This window comes from Sphaerodactylus townsendi, linkage group LG02 (assembly GCF_021028975.2).
Source record: "Sphaerodactylus townsendi isolate TG3544 linkage group LG02, MPM_Stown_v2.3, whole genome shotgun sequence".
Taxonomy (NCBI): domain Eukaryota; kingdom Metazoa; phylum Chordata; class Lepidosauria; order Squamata; family Sphaerodactylidae; genus Sphaerodactylus; species Sphaerodactylus townsendi.
In genome coordinates this window covers 119,659,661-119,675,891 of record NC_059426.1, presented here as the reverse complement: position 1 = coordinate 119,675,891, position 16,231 = coordinate 119,659,661, and the positions used below count along the sequence as shown (strand labels likewise).

General features: G+C 42.1%; 1 protein-coding gene across 1 annotated transcript in view; it reads right to left on the bottom strand.

The window, feature by feature from the left end:
- Window positions 1-1,351: 1,351 nt before the first annotated feature.
- The window catches only part of GALNT16 (polypeptide N-acetylgalactosaminyltransferase 16), a 188,956-nt gene continuing 174,076 nt past the window's right edge, over window positions 1,352-16,231 (bottom strand). Inside the window, exons 14-15 of the mRNA XM_048485048.1 lie at window positions 12,375-12,491; window positions 1,352-2,282 (exon numbers count right to left, since the gene is read on the bottom strand). Of these exons, the coding sequence (XP_048341005.1) occupies window positions 2,145-2,282; window positions 12,375-12,491 (255 nt within the window). The 3' untranslated portion in view covers window positions 1,352-2,144. The remainder of the gene's footprint in view (window positions 2,283-12,374; window positions 12,492-16,231) is intronic.

Below are 16,231 nucleotides of genomic sequence, written 5' to 3'. Positions count from 1 at the left end.
TTCCTACCCCTGGCTCTAGGTGTTCAGGCTCCTCCTCCTTCCTCCGGCTGGACTCCCAGTTATTGAAGTCGGCAGGCTAGCGAGACTGCAGTCTCTAGGTTTGGGAGACCTCGCTTTATAAGCAATCTGCCGCAGGAAGTGGGGCTTGGGGAGCAGGAAGGGGTGGGACTTCCTGCTCCTGAAGCCCCACCTCCAACCTCAGTGCTTATAAAAGCAGGTCTCTGAGGCCAGTGACTGCAGTCTCTTCTGGCCTGCCTGGAGAGGAGGTCAGAAGGGACTGCAGGCTACTGGCTGGGAGTCTAGCCGGCAGGGGGTGAAGGAAGGGAGGGGGAGTCCTGGGCACCCTTGCCCATGTCATAGTGACACGGGTGGGGTCGAGGGCACCCAGCAGCAGTGGGAGGGGTGGAGCCTAGAGGCATCCAGAGACAATTTGTCTCCGGGTGCCATTTACCCCGGTATGCCTCAGTCCAGAGTAGAGTAAAGAATCATGATATTAAAGTCTATTGGTCTACTTGGTAAATTTCGAACAATCAGGGCTCAAGTCTATCCGAAGGAGAGAGAAGACACACCCATCAAAAACAAGAACTTGCTCATACAAGTGCAGCAAACTTTAAATATAAACTGCTGTGTTATGGGCTGAAAAAGAAATCAGCTTAAGAAATAAAGGTGCAGACAAAGATTCACCTATTTCTAGAAATCAAAAACCTACTGAACTGAAAAAGCCCTAAGCTAAAAACAGAAACAAGCTAGCTATAGGAAAGAAATGCCAGGGGAGACTTTTGTGAAAAGAATACTAAAAGAATTGCTATTAAATATGGAGTGAGGAGAGGACTGAGTGAGAAGGTGCTGGTCCTTCTTTTAAAGGCATTCACAGAGGGGCAAAACATTCCTTTTAGGAAGAGGGCTTAAGTGCCAGTTCTTTGGCTTGAACGCTGCACTGCTTCAAAGAGGGACCCATTTCATAACTGACCACATAGAAACCATGAAGATCATGATAATTGCAAAAAAAGCTGCTTTCCTCGTTCTCATGAATCTCAAACACATTTTAGCAAAGGCCAAAGAAAGTCACATCTTCCCTTCAGAATTTTCACACACTCTTCACTTAGCTCAGAGAGCACCAACACAAAAGGACTGTCAGCTTGGTGTCAAGAGAATGCCTTCTGGATAGTACTTTTTAATAGATCATTCTGAGCAGCAGCTATGTCGGATTTGTCAGTCCTGAGAGTAACCTCCAGTAACATTTCTGTTACAGCTTAGGCAGTAACTTTCTGAATGTTGTTTTGTTAATGGTAAAGTTAAAAAAGATACGTGTTTCTATAAATCATCAATTATGACTTGTGTAGAACATGAGAAAGGACCTCTTCTTCATGTAATTTTCTTTAGAAAAATGCACTGTAAATCTCAAGGATTAGGAAATGGGCCACACTGTACAGCTGGCAAAGGATGGTGGCCACTTTCTTCCTGCAATATCACCAACCCTTTCAAATAGAATTCCTGCAAGGAATGATATCGATCTAGTCCAATGAAGAAAACATTGAAACACAGCCAAAATAGTAAAAACACAGAAACACAGCCAAAATAGTGAAAATCCTATCTTCTTTCATTCTTCTTTCATTTTGTATCTCCCACAACTATTTGCACAAACTTTGCTATAAAGCATTTTGTACAACACAAATATGCAAAATGAGGCGATGTCTGAAACCCCGTGAAGCCAAGCAAATCCATCAGCAGTTCACATTAACTACTGTCACTGTGCAATGGCAACAACTCAATAAGACCATAGACTAGCACAAGTTTCCATAAGACCATAGGCTAGCACAAGTTTGAAGGAATGGAAGGAAAGAACTGTCGGTCTGGTTACTGGACTGTGCCACTCTCCAGCTTGAACTGCTGTTAATTTTCCTGTGGTGGTATGCACAGTGAGAACACAGGGAAACAAATGGGCCATTTCCAGTGATGATTACTGACATGATGGAGTACTTCATTAATGAATTCAAAAAACACTGAAACTTCAACTGAAACGGTTATTGAGGTTCACAATCAAAATACTTAGGGTTTAGAGATAATCAAATGTCATTCCCCACCCTAACCCCTTCCATTCCCAGAGTCTCATGCAAAAGCAACAGAAGGTTGCTTGGCAACCATCATGTGACTTGGAGCAGCTCCCACTGTTGGCCCAGTATATCTGACTGGCAGATGTTGGTTACTAATCTGCTGGACTGATTTTCTAAACACAGGCCGCTGACAAAGTGCTGGATGAAGCTGCCTTTCATCTTCCATTTCTGCAAGTGGGAGAGAGGGAAGAAGGAAAGGAAGAGAAAGACAACAGTGAGAAATGAAACGTGGCCATTCTCAGTTTAACTTCTTACTTAAAAACAAACCCAGAATGATAGTATAGTACAGAGCAAGTGAATCTGCAAAAGTTCTCTGAATTCTCTAAATAATGCTTTGTTAGATAATACTATTACCCCTTCAACAGGTGACATTCTGCTAAAGTCATGTGAAACCCAGTGTTTTAGCATGATTACGAAGCAACTGGAGTGACAGTAACTTGCTTGGGATTATAAAAGATATTCAAGTCAGATGTCTTGCATGCCCCACCATCTTAAAATTCTAATAGGTGCATTAAGGATCCAAGATTTTCATAACTCAGGGTTACTGCCTAGTCACAAAAGGATCCAAGGCATCACAGCATCTATAAGTAACACCTGAAGCAGCAAGACCTGGTCTGATTAAGGGAATGGCCCACGTGAGTGACGTATGAAGGTTCCAGCGATTATAAATATAGCTGCTAACAACAAGGAGAGGAAATACCTCAGCTTTTCTCCCTCCTGGTTTCTACAAGAAAGATCTCAACTTATTCAGACTCTGTCTTTTACAGGTTATACTATCTAGTAGACTTGAATACCATGGGTAAACAACCCCTACGCTATAAGAGTCTCTTCTCCAGAATACTCCTGCCACTGCTTGGAGTATGAGTGGAATAATTTTTTTAAAAAAGAAATGATATGGGGTAGCTTTGGAAATGGCAGAAACTCCATGGCTTGTTATTTCTGGCGTAGGTCTAGGAATTGCCCAAAATTCTATGGTAAAACCATAGCAATTCCAGCAACTCTAGGCCTACCCATTGTCACTTCCAGTAAAAATTTCCACTAAGTACATGAGGCTGCATTAAAAAAAAATTATCCCATGATGCGGTGCCCCCCCCAGCCCCTTCTTGCCTCTCAGTTTCCCTAACTCTTCCTTGGTGTGACTAATTTCTGACAACTCGAGGAGCTTTGGAGTGTATTGACAGATAAAAAGAAATAGAAATCAGGACAGATCATGATAAAGAAACCCTAAGAGTTTGGGGGGAACATAGGCACTGAACTTAATTTAATAGGAAGTGATGTGGTAAGGTTATAAAAAAGACCCTCAAAAGAATATATAATCCTTAAAGTAGCTAACTATCAGCTATTATGATTTTATCACTTTCCTTGCTCATCTTGAAGAGGAATAGGAAATGAAACCTAGCCCTGGCTTCTCTAATCAAGACTACAGCAACTGGACAAAACTAAACAAACCATAATGTATTCTCAACTGTCACAGATGGGAATCCTCACTGGCCACACAGCCTGTTCATGATAAGGAGCACTACCCTTTCTTATTCCATTTGAGAAAACAGTTCAGCATGCACTAATTTTTCACAACTCAGGCAATTTTAATCTGTTCCTGGATTTGAAGATGCAACCTCTACAGGTAAATGTTACAACTTCTTCTATGTACAGCAGCCAATTAGGAAACATAATGTGTGCTCAAACCATAATTAAGTTTCTTATAACTAAAAATATTTCGTTCTATTAATATATAACTGGTCATGTATTTGATTAAGTGCAAGTAATATCAATCTATTTGTTCTGTCTGCTTCTGTCTTTCTGTCTGTCTGTCTAGTGCATTTCATCATACCTTTCTTCCAAAAAGCTCATGGCAGTGTACATAATTTTCCCTTCCTTCATTTTATCCCTACAACGCTGTAATGTATGTTGGGCTAAGAGTTTTTGGTCCAGTGTCACCAGTGGTGGGATTCAAATAATTTAACAACTAGTTGTTTACAAGCACCATTTCAACAACCAGTTCTGCCGAAGTGGTGCGAACCTGCAGAATCCCACCACTGAGTGTAACCAAGCACGGCTGCATAGGGCTGAACAGGGATTTGAACTCAAGTTTTTCAACCGAATAGGGATATGAACTTGAGTCTCTCAGTCCCAAGTCTAATATTCTAACAACTGACATCTCTGCTTTAATATACGACAGTACGAACAATTGTGAAGGACTGGTAGATGATGGATGGGTGGTCCCACTTCCCAGCAGCAGGACACTGGAGTTATTGACCTTTGGTCTGTTCCCTGGCTTACTAAAATGATCATCTGAAATAAGGACATGAATTTTGGAGTCTATCTCTCTCTGCCGTAAGAGTGGCAGGTCTATAATTAACAAGTTCTCGGTGTTTGAAAGGCAGGATATGCTGTGTGTGTGTGTGTTTTGCCATCAAGTTACAGCTGACTTATGGTGACCCTATGGAGTTTTCAAGGCAAGAGACATTCAGAAGTTGGTTTGCCATTGTCTGCCTCTGAATAATGCCCCAAGTATTCCTTGGAGGTCTCCCATCCAAATACTTGGCAGGGTTGATGCTGACAGTGTGATTGGCCAAGGTCACCCAGTGTGATTGACCCAAGCAAATTCCCATGGCACAGTAGGATTTAAAAGTTGGGCTCCTGTGTCCTAGCCCAACAATCCAATCCACTAATACGCTGGCTCTTAGGATATGTCATATCTAACGTTAGACAAAAAGTAACAGATTCGAAATTTCTCTTAAACTAACTCTGTGTCATCTTTATTAGGTTACAGGAGATTGAGGACAACTGCTGGGCTTTCCTCACATCCTTCTTTGGCCAAACAGATGGTCAATTTATGACAGGGCCAAAGTGCTCTCAGTAGCTTGGACAGCCAGGAATATTAAATTAGCATTTGGCTCACCTGCTTGATTGATGAAGACAAAAAGGGTCAGTATCAGTCTGGATTGATGGGAATGAAGCTCTGTTGCAAGCACAGTATATGCAGGTAGAAAATACTACTGGCTTGCTATGCCATTGGGTTTGTCAGTCCCTTTAAAATGAAGGCTAGAAAACAGTGTAACCATAATGAGTGGCTCTTTTCAACTGATTCTCTAAGCTGCACATTCTTTTAATTGTAGACCAACATGTGAAAATCCAGATGCTTAACTTTATAAGCATCCAGTGTAGGTGTCAAAGGCTTTCACGGCCAGATTCAACTGGTTGTTGTGGGTTTTCCGGGCTGTGTGGCCATGGTCTGGTAGAAAGCCACATAGCCCAGAAAACCCACAACAACCAATCCAATGTAGGCTTTGTCAACTGCACATTAATTTTTTTCCCCTCATATCTCGGGCTGCACCTGATTCTCTTTGCAGGGCACACAAGGCAAATTTATTTGACTGGCTACAGTTCTGCAGTCTTCTGATGATCATATTGAGGAAATGCTTTCATTATGAAATAGGGCATCCAAACCACTGACATGTGATCGGCATCTGTGTCCTACATATGCCAGGATGCCTGAGGGACTGACCTTGACTTTCATAGAAGGAAAAACACTGGTCAGCAAGTTGTGCAGGGAGATGGTGAAGAGCAGCATGGGAGGTGAAATTTAACCCCCACATAAAGTTCACGATAGGGTCTACAATCAGACAAAACAACTGCATCATCAGCTTTTTACAATGCAAAGTCTAACAAGGGCTCAGTATTATTTAATTTTATTTACTTCATTTAAGCACTAATTTTCTTCACAATGTGGACCCAAAGCAGTTTCCAACATTCTCCCCTTCCCCATTTTATCCTCACAGCGACCTGTGAAGTGGGTTAGGTTGGCAGTATGTGACTGGCCCTGTGTACAAAAGCATAGTAGAAGGAACAGACAAAGGCAAGATTAATGTTGCCACTCAATGCCATCAAGAAAAAGTAAAGTCATGGGCAACCCATTTGCAGTTTAACCTGCATGTTCCAGCTAGCTAGTCCAAAGATAAGCATTACCAAAGGAAGCAGACACAAAACTAACACTCTCCAAGAAATATGCTTTGCTAGTGGGCTGGGTAGAAAATCTCTTTTGCCACCTTTGTATGGTTTCTCTATCAGGAACAGAAATAAAAAACTCCTGCAGCTACCAGAAAAGAATCAGCTGGAAAGTAACAGCTGCAGTTGATGTATACTTCCTTGAATGCAATGAGACTTGCTTGCCACACAGGGAATATTTTCTGAGTGGCAGCCATTGGCTGTATGGTGGCCACAAGAACTTATCAAAAGGAAGTTGTATGTATCAACACTGAGTGTTCTGACACCGAGTTTATCTTGTAAGTTAGGTTTCTCTGGTTAAGGGTTGTATTTAGTAGCATTTCTGGATGTTGTGGCTGGCATCTTCAGAGGATCTCTGAAGATGCCAGCCACAGATGCAGGCGAAACGTCAGGAGAGAATGCTGCTAGAACACGGCCATACAGCCCGGAAACCACACAGCACCCAAGTGATTCCGGCCGTGAAAGCCTTCGACAATCATTTAACTTGTTTATCTCTAAAGTATTTTCAAGCACTAGGATTTACTTTATCAGGAATCCCTGTTCTAAGGAATAGGCTCTTGCATTGTACAAAAAATGCTGACAATGGTAATTAACAAGGGATATTCCTCGTCCTTTGACCCCCAGCAGGATCTGGCCCTACTGGGAGGACACGTACCCTGTTATTTCTCTGCATTAGATACTCACTGATTTGTAAACCCCTTTCAGCAGAATTAATACCAATCGCCCATTCTTTGGAAATGGCCTGCAGCAGCACAGAACCCAGCAAATGGGTTCCCCTCCCCCACTAATGAATGAATGAATGAATGACACTCAACAAAAGAATTTCTCAATTAATTGCATGACTTGAAAACACAGCAGTTGTTTTCAGAATCCTTTTCATCTTCTAATTTCAACTGTACAGTAAGGCGAGAGTATGCTTTAGTGCTAGTACTGGTAGCAGGGATTACATGTAGGAAATTGTCCTTTCCAAAGGACGTTGCATCTAGATTTCCAGAATGTTTCAGATACCAGGAACAGGAACTACAATTCCCATCAGCCCCTACCAGCACGGCCAATTGGCCATGCTGACAGAGGCTGATGGGAATTGTAGTTCCTGAACATCTGGAGAGCCGCAGGTTCCCTACCCCTGTTGTAATTAGTTAAGCATGAAATGGTGGACTTGATTTCCTTAATTTTTCTTCATACCTGCAATAGCATTTTCAAGGGCATAGTTCAGAGGACACAGATACAGATATATGAGGCCTCATTTGAAATTCTCCTTTCTTAAATGCATACAAGATATTTTTAATATTGTGGTGGTATTGTTTTTAACTAGCCTCAGGCTAGCACAGTAGAGATGAGGTCTTTTTTTTGTAAATATTTTTATTGTTTTCTAATTTGTATAAAATATCAAAAATACAAAAAACACAAACATCACAAAAACACAAAGAAAACAGTTATAGAAATAAACAGAATCTTAATACATATAAAAATTAAATTCAGGGGAGCCTTACTTTCAATCATTTAACTACTACAATACCAGTAACACCATATTTTAACAATACATATTCACATGGTGTGTGGAGATGAGATCTTAGAAAGAGCATGAGACAGAGAAAAGCCAGCACAGTGTAGTGCTTATGGTGAAGAACTAGGACTGAGAAGATCCAGGTTCAAATCTCCACTTGGTCAAGAGGCTCGCTGGGTGACCTTGGGTTAGTCCTGTTGTTTATTTATTTATTTATTTATTTATTTTATTAAACTTATAGGCCGCCTATCCCCGAAGGGCTCAAGGCGGCTTCCAACATGGCTGTTACATAGACAGTTGATACATAGACAGCAATCAACAACAACATAAAATACTAAAATCATTAAAACCTATGCCTAACCTACCTCTCAGGGTTGTTGTGAGGATAAAAAGACAGAGGACCCCTGGGGTTCAGTGGCAGATGACATGCTGCAAATCCAAAAAATCTGGGATTCAATTCCCAAAATCCCCAGTTAAAATAATTTAGTAGGACTGGAGAAGTCCTCTGGTAGAAACTTCAGAGAGAGAGACTACCAGATGTCCTGACACTATAATGCAGGCTTATATATTATATGGTGTGTTATTTTCTCTTGAGGTATTCTACTTAACTTCAAAAAAAGCTAATGGGATTGGAGAAATAGATCAGCTACTACAAGCAAAATATTGTGAGAACTGTTCCTAAAAGACAGTTAAAGATCCAAGGCTTAAATCTGTTCCCCAAATCCTATTCTAACCACTATGCTAAACTGGCTTTCAAATGCATTAGCTCAGGTGCTTCAGAATCCAGGCTGAGACAAAATAACGCTAACAAAATAACGCTAATCTCTCTCATTGCCCCTGAAACTACTCCATCTCAAGCCATGGATTCAACATAGCAAAAATAATTTGCACTTGGGAAATTAATGTGTCTTAAAACTTACTTTCATGCTGCAGGGGTCAGTTTCAGAAAATAAGCATTTAAACACTCTGCAGCTTTGTGGCAGGGATGGGACACTAAGATTGCTTTTTGTGGAGTTCACAGTGTGTCCCATTTATTTCTATCAAGAAGCCCCAGGAAACAAATTGTATGGAAAACTACTACTGCTTTCCACAAAGAACTAATGTCTCACATTCAATTTGTCCATTTAAAAACATGTCAGAATATTTGAGGTTGGATTTCACTCTCTTCATTCTCCTCCAGGGCAGTCCCTACTCTGGAGATCTCTGGCATTTATAGTGTAGGTCTGGTGTGGGATACTGAGGAGAGTGTAGCTATCTTGCTGGTGTACTGACTGCCGAGCACACCATCGGACATCCTGCCGGGCTTGATTGAGACAGTGTCAAATTAGGTCTTGAGGTATCCTAGACTTATAGTTCTTGGAGACTTCAACGCCCATGCTTCTCTTTTTCCTTAGCCTTTGGACTTAGTAGCATCCATGTCAGCACTGGGACTTTCTCAGGTTGTTTCAGATCCCATGCACCAAGCAGGCCATACACTTGAAGCCAGTGTGGTGTAATGGTTAGGAGTGAAGGCCTCTAATCTGCAGAACTGGGTTTGATTCCCCACTCCTCCACATGCAGCCTGCTGGTGACCTTGGGCCAGTCACAGTTCTCTCAGAACTCTCTGCCTCACCAACATCACAAGGGTGCCTGGGCCGGGGGAGGACAGGATAGAATGGAAGGTTATTAAAACCTGCTTATCCTTTCTGTAGAGAAAAGCAGGGTTTAAAAACCAGCTCTTCTTCTTCTAAATTTTATCTTTGATGTAGGCCTGATCTCTATGAGCAGACTGTATAGTTGGGCTATTTTGCCTTGAAGCTTATCTGCAAATATAAAAAGGACAGCATTTTTTTCCATCTTTGTCAAGCCCAGCTGTTGACCTCTCTGCCTGTTTTACCCTAGCTGGTTTCTACAGGTGTCAAAGCATGATCACCGTGAGTGCTATCATCATGCTTGCAGGCAAACATATCTAGTTCTCAAAGAAAGCAACAAGCATGTCAGTGCCCACCTTCATGTCAGAATTTCACATCAGAGGACAGGCAAATGCTTGTTTATACTAGCAAAAGTGTAGTACAAAAGTGACCTATCTTATGTTTGAGCAGACTGCTTCTGGAGGACAATGTGGGGCAACACAGCCATGCCTCCCCCTTAGAGACAACAGGTGAGAAAAAGCACCAATGCTGGTATTTTGTATCTGACCTGATCAGAAGACCGATGCTTGTTTTGCAAGCTGATGTGTAGGATGCTGGGCTCATAATAATGGCAGTGCAAAAAGAAAAAAAAAACAGAGTTGCTGGATTCTCTAGTTCAGTGGTTCTCAACCTTCCTAATGCCGTGACCCTTTAATACAGTTCCTCATGTTGTGGTGACCCCCAACCCTAACATTTATCCATTTTACAGATGGAGAACACTGATGCAGAGAGTCTTAGGCGACCCCTGTGAAAGGGTTGTTCGATCCCCAAAGAGGTCGTGACCCGCAGGTTGAGAACCACTGCTCTAGTTCTATTCTCAACCAGCAAAGCTGCAAGCTCTTGGTCTCAAATGCATTTTGTACTGTTTATCATGTACTTTTCCAAATGGATGCTAGTGAACAATGGTGGGCTATTCTTAATATTGGGCGGGGGGGGGGGGGATTAAACTGGCTGCTGGATTTTCTGCTGCTGCAAGAGTCCTCCATGTTACTGAGAAATTTGCAAAGACTTCTAAAGGGAAATTGGTGACCTAGTTCCACAGCACTCTAGGGTAAATGTGGTTACTAGCAGAGAGGAAGTCAGATCTGCGGCCATTCACACATTCCTCATTTCAGTTCTCCCCAAAGTATTTGCTGTGACTGTTTTTACAAACTCTCCTATGTTAGTTAGATCTCCTGGGGAGCAGAAATCTAAAATTGTTCTAACATTGTCTTTCAGCTGACTTTTTGGTAGGAAAACACTCTGATTCTCATGTATAAACGTCCTTTAAACACCTTTTAATCTTCTTGCTAAAATCGCTGTGAACAACTTGTAGTCATTTTTCAGAAGTGAAATTGGTCTATAGTTTTTAACTTCAGTTGGATCTTGATTTTCTTTTGGAATCAAAGTGTCAGGATGATATTGTGGGGGGGGGGATTGTCTGGGAGTGCTGTTGCTTTTGCAGGTGCACTGCTATCTATTCACTCTGGCCTTGGAGTCCTGCGGCTGGGAAGGGCCTCCAGTCTGGACACTTCTGACTCTTTTAGTTCACATGTGGGGGTGGGGATCTTGCTATCCATATTATCAACTACTTGGTGCCTTTTTTGCCAGAACTGTCTTCTTCTGTCCCTTATATGTCTGCAATAAAATCCTTGAAAAACCTACAAGTGGTTTATTGTCTGATCGGGGAATTGTCACAAAGTTATATTAGCCTTTTTTCTGTATCTGATCATTTCTCTTTTTGTAAAATCCCATTCATTATTGCCAGGAGTGGTTCCATTAATATATCAGCAAACGCTTTATAATAAAATGCTGGTAATCTATCTGGTTCTGGAGGTTTGTTCAACTTCACTACTTTTATAGCTTTTACTAGTTCCATTCTTGAAATTGGGCTAGTAATTGTATCTTTTTGCAGTTGAGACAATTGTGGCAAAAAAAATTTGAAAATACTCTTCAACGTCATTCTCCCTTGATGTGTTGCTTTCAAACAGTTTCAGATAGTATTTTTAAAAAAGCATCCCTAATCATTTTCTCATTTGACACAGTGTTACCTTTCTGTTGCATATTAGTAATGTATCTGCTCCCTTTTGATTTTCTTAACTTCGCTGCTGACATTTTCCCTGGTTTGTTGGCCCATACAAAGATCTTTTGTTTGGCAAAGTTCAAGTCGGATTCCATTTCTTTTATTGTCAGCACTGATACTTGTTGGGGGGCAGGGTTATTTTTTTTAGGTTTCAAAGTAAACTTTATTATTGTCATTTTGAAATTATACATAGTTAATTTAGTTACATTATTTCAAGAATCAAAATAAAAAAGATACGGGTTGTTTTGTTTTTGTTTGTCAAACAGGAACACTTCTCCTGGGAGACAGGCATGTGTGGCAGATCCCAGCCAAGGATTACATTTCCCCACAGTAGAAATGCAAAAGCCAATCCTCCGATCGATGTATTGATATAAGCATTTAGAGAAGCGAGAAGGAGTTGGGAACAGGAAGGAGAGCAAGGAGGACATGTGCAAAGCAGCATGAGGGAGTGGGGAGGCTGAGATTAGGTGGGCTGACTGTGGGTAGAGCTGTGCCCCCTGGCAAATTTCCCTGCTAAAAGTGGTCTCACTTCTGTGGAGAGTAGAAAGTGAAAGCAGGGCTTGAGGAAATATGTCCATACAAGAAATCTTGTTGTGGTGGACATTTGCCCCCAATGCGCAGCAGACGTCTTGTGTGTAATCGGCCAATGTCTTCCAACATGTCCTACCATTAACTGCCTTGCTCAGGTCTTGCAAACTGAGGGTCATGGCTTCCTTCATAGAGTCAATCCATCTCATGTTGGTCCCATATATTTAGAATTATATTTGTCAATTAAACAAAAATGCAAACGTGTACCCAGGGCTGATTTACAGACTGTTTTTTAATTCAAAAGTTTTCACCAACCTCCCTAGAATTTGCTACCTCCCCTCTAAAATTCCAGATCTTCTCTGATTTCATCCCATTCCTTCAGACCAGGAGCTGAATTCCCAAAATCACTTTGAAAATATGCTATTATGACACTCCTGGCAGCAGCAGAATAAAACATCAGGATTGATCGTAAAGTATTACACTACCTGTCTGCCGTCTTTCTGATTGCATGCCTCGATTGTGATCTGAGACCCAGTGGAGAATGAGGTGATTGAAAGACACTTGTCTTGCTGCCTGATTAAAGGGTCGCTGAATATCCACTCCTTTGGGATAGCAGAAGAACAGAGTTCAGTGCAAGGTTAGAAATACAAAATGTCCTCCTTCCTTTAACCATTAGTGCTAAATCCATACTTGTTTGCTTATTTTAAGGACTAATACAGTCTTTAATTGCCAGGACTGAAAGCTTCTCCATTGAGGTTTTGATGAGTATCTGAACACTGATTCCCCTCAATTCATTCCTGGCTATCTCTTAGCACTCACCTCTTCCCCCTCTTCCCACCTTCTCTACCATCTATCCATCTATCTTTCTCTGCTATTGGCTTGTCCATTTTGGACTATAATATTCAAACATGAACAAGTACTAAATATGAAGTAACATATTTTTGCCACTGACATTTTTCCACTTAATCAATTTTGGGTATACATGTGCTTGGGATCATATCACTTAGGAATCATATAGCACCATTTGCTATATGAAGTCCAGGGCATGGCATGGGCATAGGGGGGAGGGGGGTGCCTAGTCCCCAGGCATGCAGCACCTGCCTCTACTTTTAAGCTAATCAGTAAGAGTCTAGAGGAAAGGACTCAGTGCAAGGACACATAGGGTTACAAAGTGTCCAGTTAAAGGAAACACGCTCAGTCTACATCAGATCTGTAGCGAGGGAGAACTGCGCCTGGAGCACGTGTGTTCCCTGAGCCCCGCCCTGGCCCACCATGCCCCCGCCCTAGTGTGCACCCAGTGCAATAGGCCACCCCATCCCCTGGGCGCTACGCCACTGGTCTATATTAAGTGGAAAAACATGCTAGCTGAAGGCCAACCAAACATTCTGTTTCTGCTGCACAAAAACACTGAGTTGATGCTTCTCCTTCTGGCTGGTTTCACTTTGAAAGGAATGTAGTATAGTATCCCATATACGTGCAATGTTTGCACACTAGTGCTGTGTCCATCAGGTCACAGATTTCTGGCATACAAGTGATGCACATGCATGAGAAGGAGCATATATATTAAACATCTAAACAGGATCATGCTTTTCATTTGACTGGTGTCATGGAAAAATTAGGCTTTGCATACTTGTGAATGTTGATTCTTCAGTGGAAACTGAGCTGAAAAAATCTAAAGCCTTGAAGAGGGAAAGAGGTTCCAGGCAAGAAACCCAAGACTAGATCAATTGAGTCCTCTTCTGGCACAAGGAGTCTTTCCTCATACTCCTCAGAGGAACATGTCACTTTCAGTGGCAATCATTTCATCAAAGGACAGCTACTTGCACTGGAGGAAGGCTCTGCCAGCACAGAAGTGGATCTAGCCCCATGTATATATTGAGGACACTAATTAGGTGTTGAAATAGATCAAAATGTATTCCAGGTTTGTGACATAACAAGCTCAGGATGTAAAAACACCTTCAAAACATGCTCGCCTGGCACCTCAGCTGCAATCTGCCCAGGGATTTCAAACCATTGACACAGGCTGCATTAGATCAGATCCAGGTTCATACCTCTTAATTTCTACAACAGGTAACAGTTTCTATTTGTTTTACATAATGGGGAAATTTATCAACCTGTTTCCAAAACATGCACCAGCTGTTGTCTGTGATGGCAAAACAGGCAATTTATCATAATGGGATACAGCACACACAACCACACACTTACAAAACAGAAAACAAGAGAGCAAGCCCACTTCATTGATTTATCCTCCCACCTAATCACTACCCTCCCAGCAGACAATTAATGTTTGCCTTCTTTACTGGGAGAATTCCCAGGACAGAGATACAGTTCAATGAATTTCAGCAATTTTTAACAATGGCAAAATAGCACAGTGAGTCAAATCAAACAGCTTGTTGGACTGCTGTCTGCAAACTTGTTCCCAACCATTAACAGATGTGAATGAGCATTTGCTGGCATCTGATATCCTACTGTGACCTCTGCTTACCCAAGCTGCTTCTTTTCAACATGACAGCATCTGAATGAGAAATTCTCAGGCAAGTTCCTTGGCTGAGATAAATGCATCAAAAGCCACTGGAGGATTCTGGTAGTTTAGCCCAGTGTATAGCACTGACCCAGACATTGCAGAACTACTTTGAAGGCTCAGAGAGGAAGCAGTTACAGTGTTATTTCCCAGTGAATTCTTACTCAGTAAAGAAGAGATTTGTGAGGATGTGTGCAGCATACACAGATTTAGGAAAGCAACTTCTCCATACTGCAAGTTCAATACTAGGTTATAAGCTAAAATTCTGTGGGCTAAAACAACAGAGTCTGGTAGCTTCCTAAAGACTTTCATAAGTTTGATGCTACAGGTGGGCTTGTGCACTAGGAAACTTATGCCATGATAAACCTGTTAGTCTTTAAATTGCCACAAGATTCTTTGCTGCTTTGGTTGCGACAGACATGGCTCCTTGTGGAATTTATCATTAAGGGTACCTGTGCAACCTTGTCTAGGAAGACCTGTATCTATATTATTTGTAACAGCATATGAAATAAAACTGGAAGTTATGGACCCTCAAAAGGGTATCCCCCTTCTCCTTAGCAAAGAATGTGGGATGGGGTACCCCCTTTGAGGGTCCATAACTTTGGACCCCCTAAACCAAACTGCACCAAACATAGGGGGTCCCATCAGGACAGTTTCCAGATGATACCCTGAAATTTTGGTGCCAATACATCCAAAAATGCGCCCGCTTCAGGAACATCCCAGAAATTTGCCCAAGAATCTTTGTTCTGCATTGAGTTTTCTGTATTGCTGTCAATGGGGGTTTCAGGCTGAGGGGGGCACATTTCTGAATGCACAGTCTCAAAACTTTCAGGGTCTCATCAGGAGACTGCCCTGATGATATCCCCCAGGTTTGGTGAAGTTTGGGTTTGGGTCAGGGGGGCCAAAGTTATGGACCCTCAAAACTGTAGCCCCCATCTCCTATTAGCTCCCATTGGAAACAATGGGGGATGGGGCATCCCCTTTGGGAATCCATAACTTTGGACTCCTTGAACCAAACCTCACCAAACATGGGGAGTAGCATAAGGACAGTCACCTAATGATATGCTGAAATTTTGGTGCTGACATGTCTAAAAATGCACCCCCTGCAGGCACCAATGTCCTGGTGCAAAAAAAAATATTGTCGTGGTGGAGTGGCCGCCCGTGGTGGTGGGGGGTGGGGGGGGCATCCAACTCAGGTTTTGCCCAGGGTTACAGTTTGCCCAGGGCTGCCTCGTTACGCCCCTGAAAAAGTGTACTGTGGGAAACAGTATTGAGACAAAAGCATATTACAAGCCTTCCCATGATACCCCCCCCTTTTTTTGCTAAACCAATGTCCCACCTGGCCTGTTATCAATATAGTTTTGGAGTTCCTGGGGTTGATTTCAGTAATATTTGTTGCATCCAAAATCAGTTCCAGCAGCTGGGGCATGTATGCAGGCAGTATTAAGCTCAAGATCAGCAGAGTTTGAATGGTGTCATTCAAGGCAGAGGCAACCCAGTCTTATTTATTTATATCTTAGACTTGTATCCCACTATTTTTGTCACACAGGCTGAGAAAGGCTTTCAACACTGTTTCAATAAAAAAACATACGATGGTTTGTCATGGATGTGTCTACCAACAATGGCCTATCAAGTATCTGGGAAGATTACCAGAATGGGATAAGGTTTAGTTAATCCCATCTCTCTCTCCAGTCTGAAGGAAGCCCTGAGATGAGGTCTGGTGAGGCCTATCTGCAGACCTGTTGCGATCCACATACCTCAGGTGGATACACATTGTTCTCCATAATGAAGAGGACAGAACAAAGGATAAAACCTCTGGTT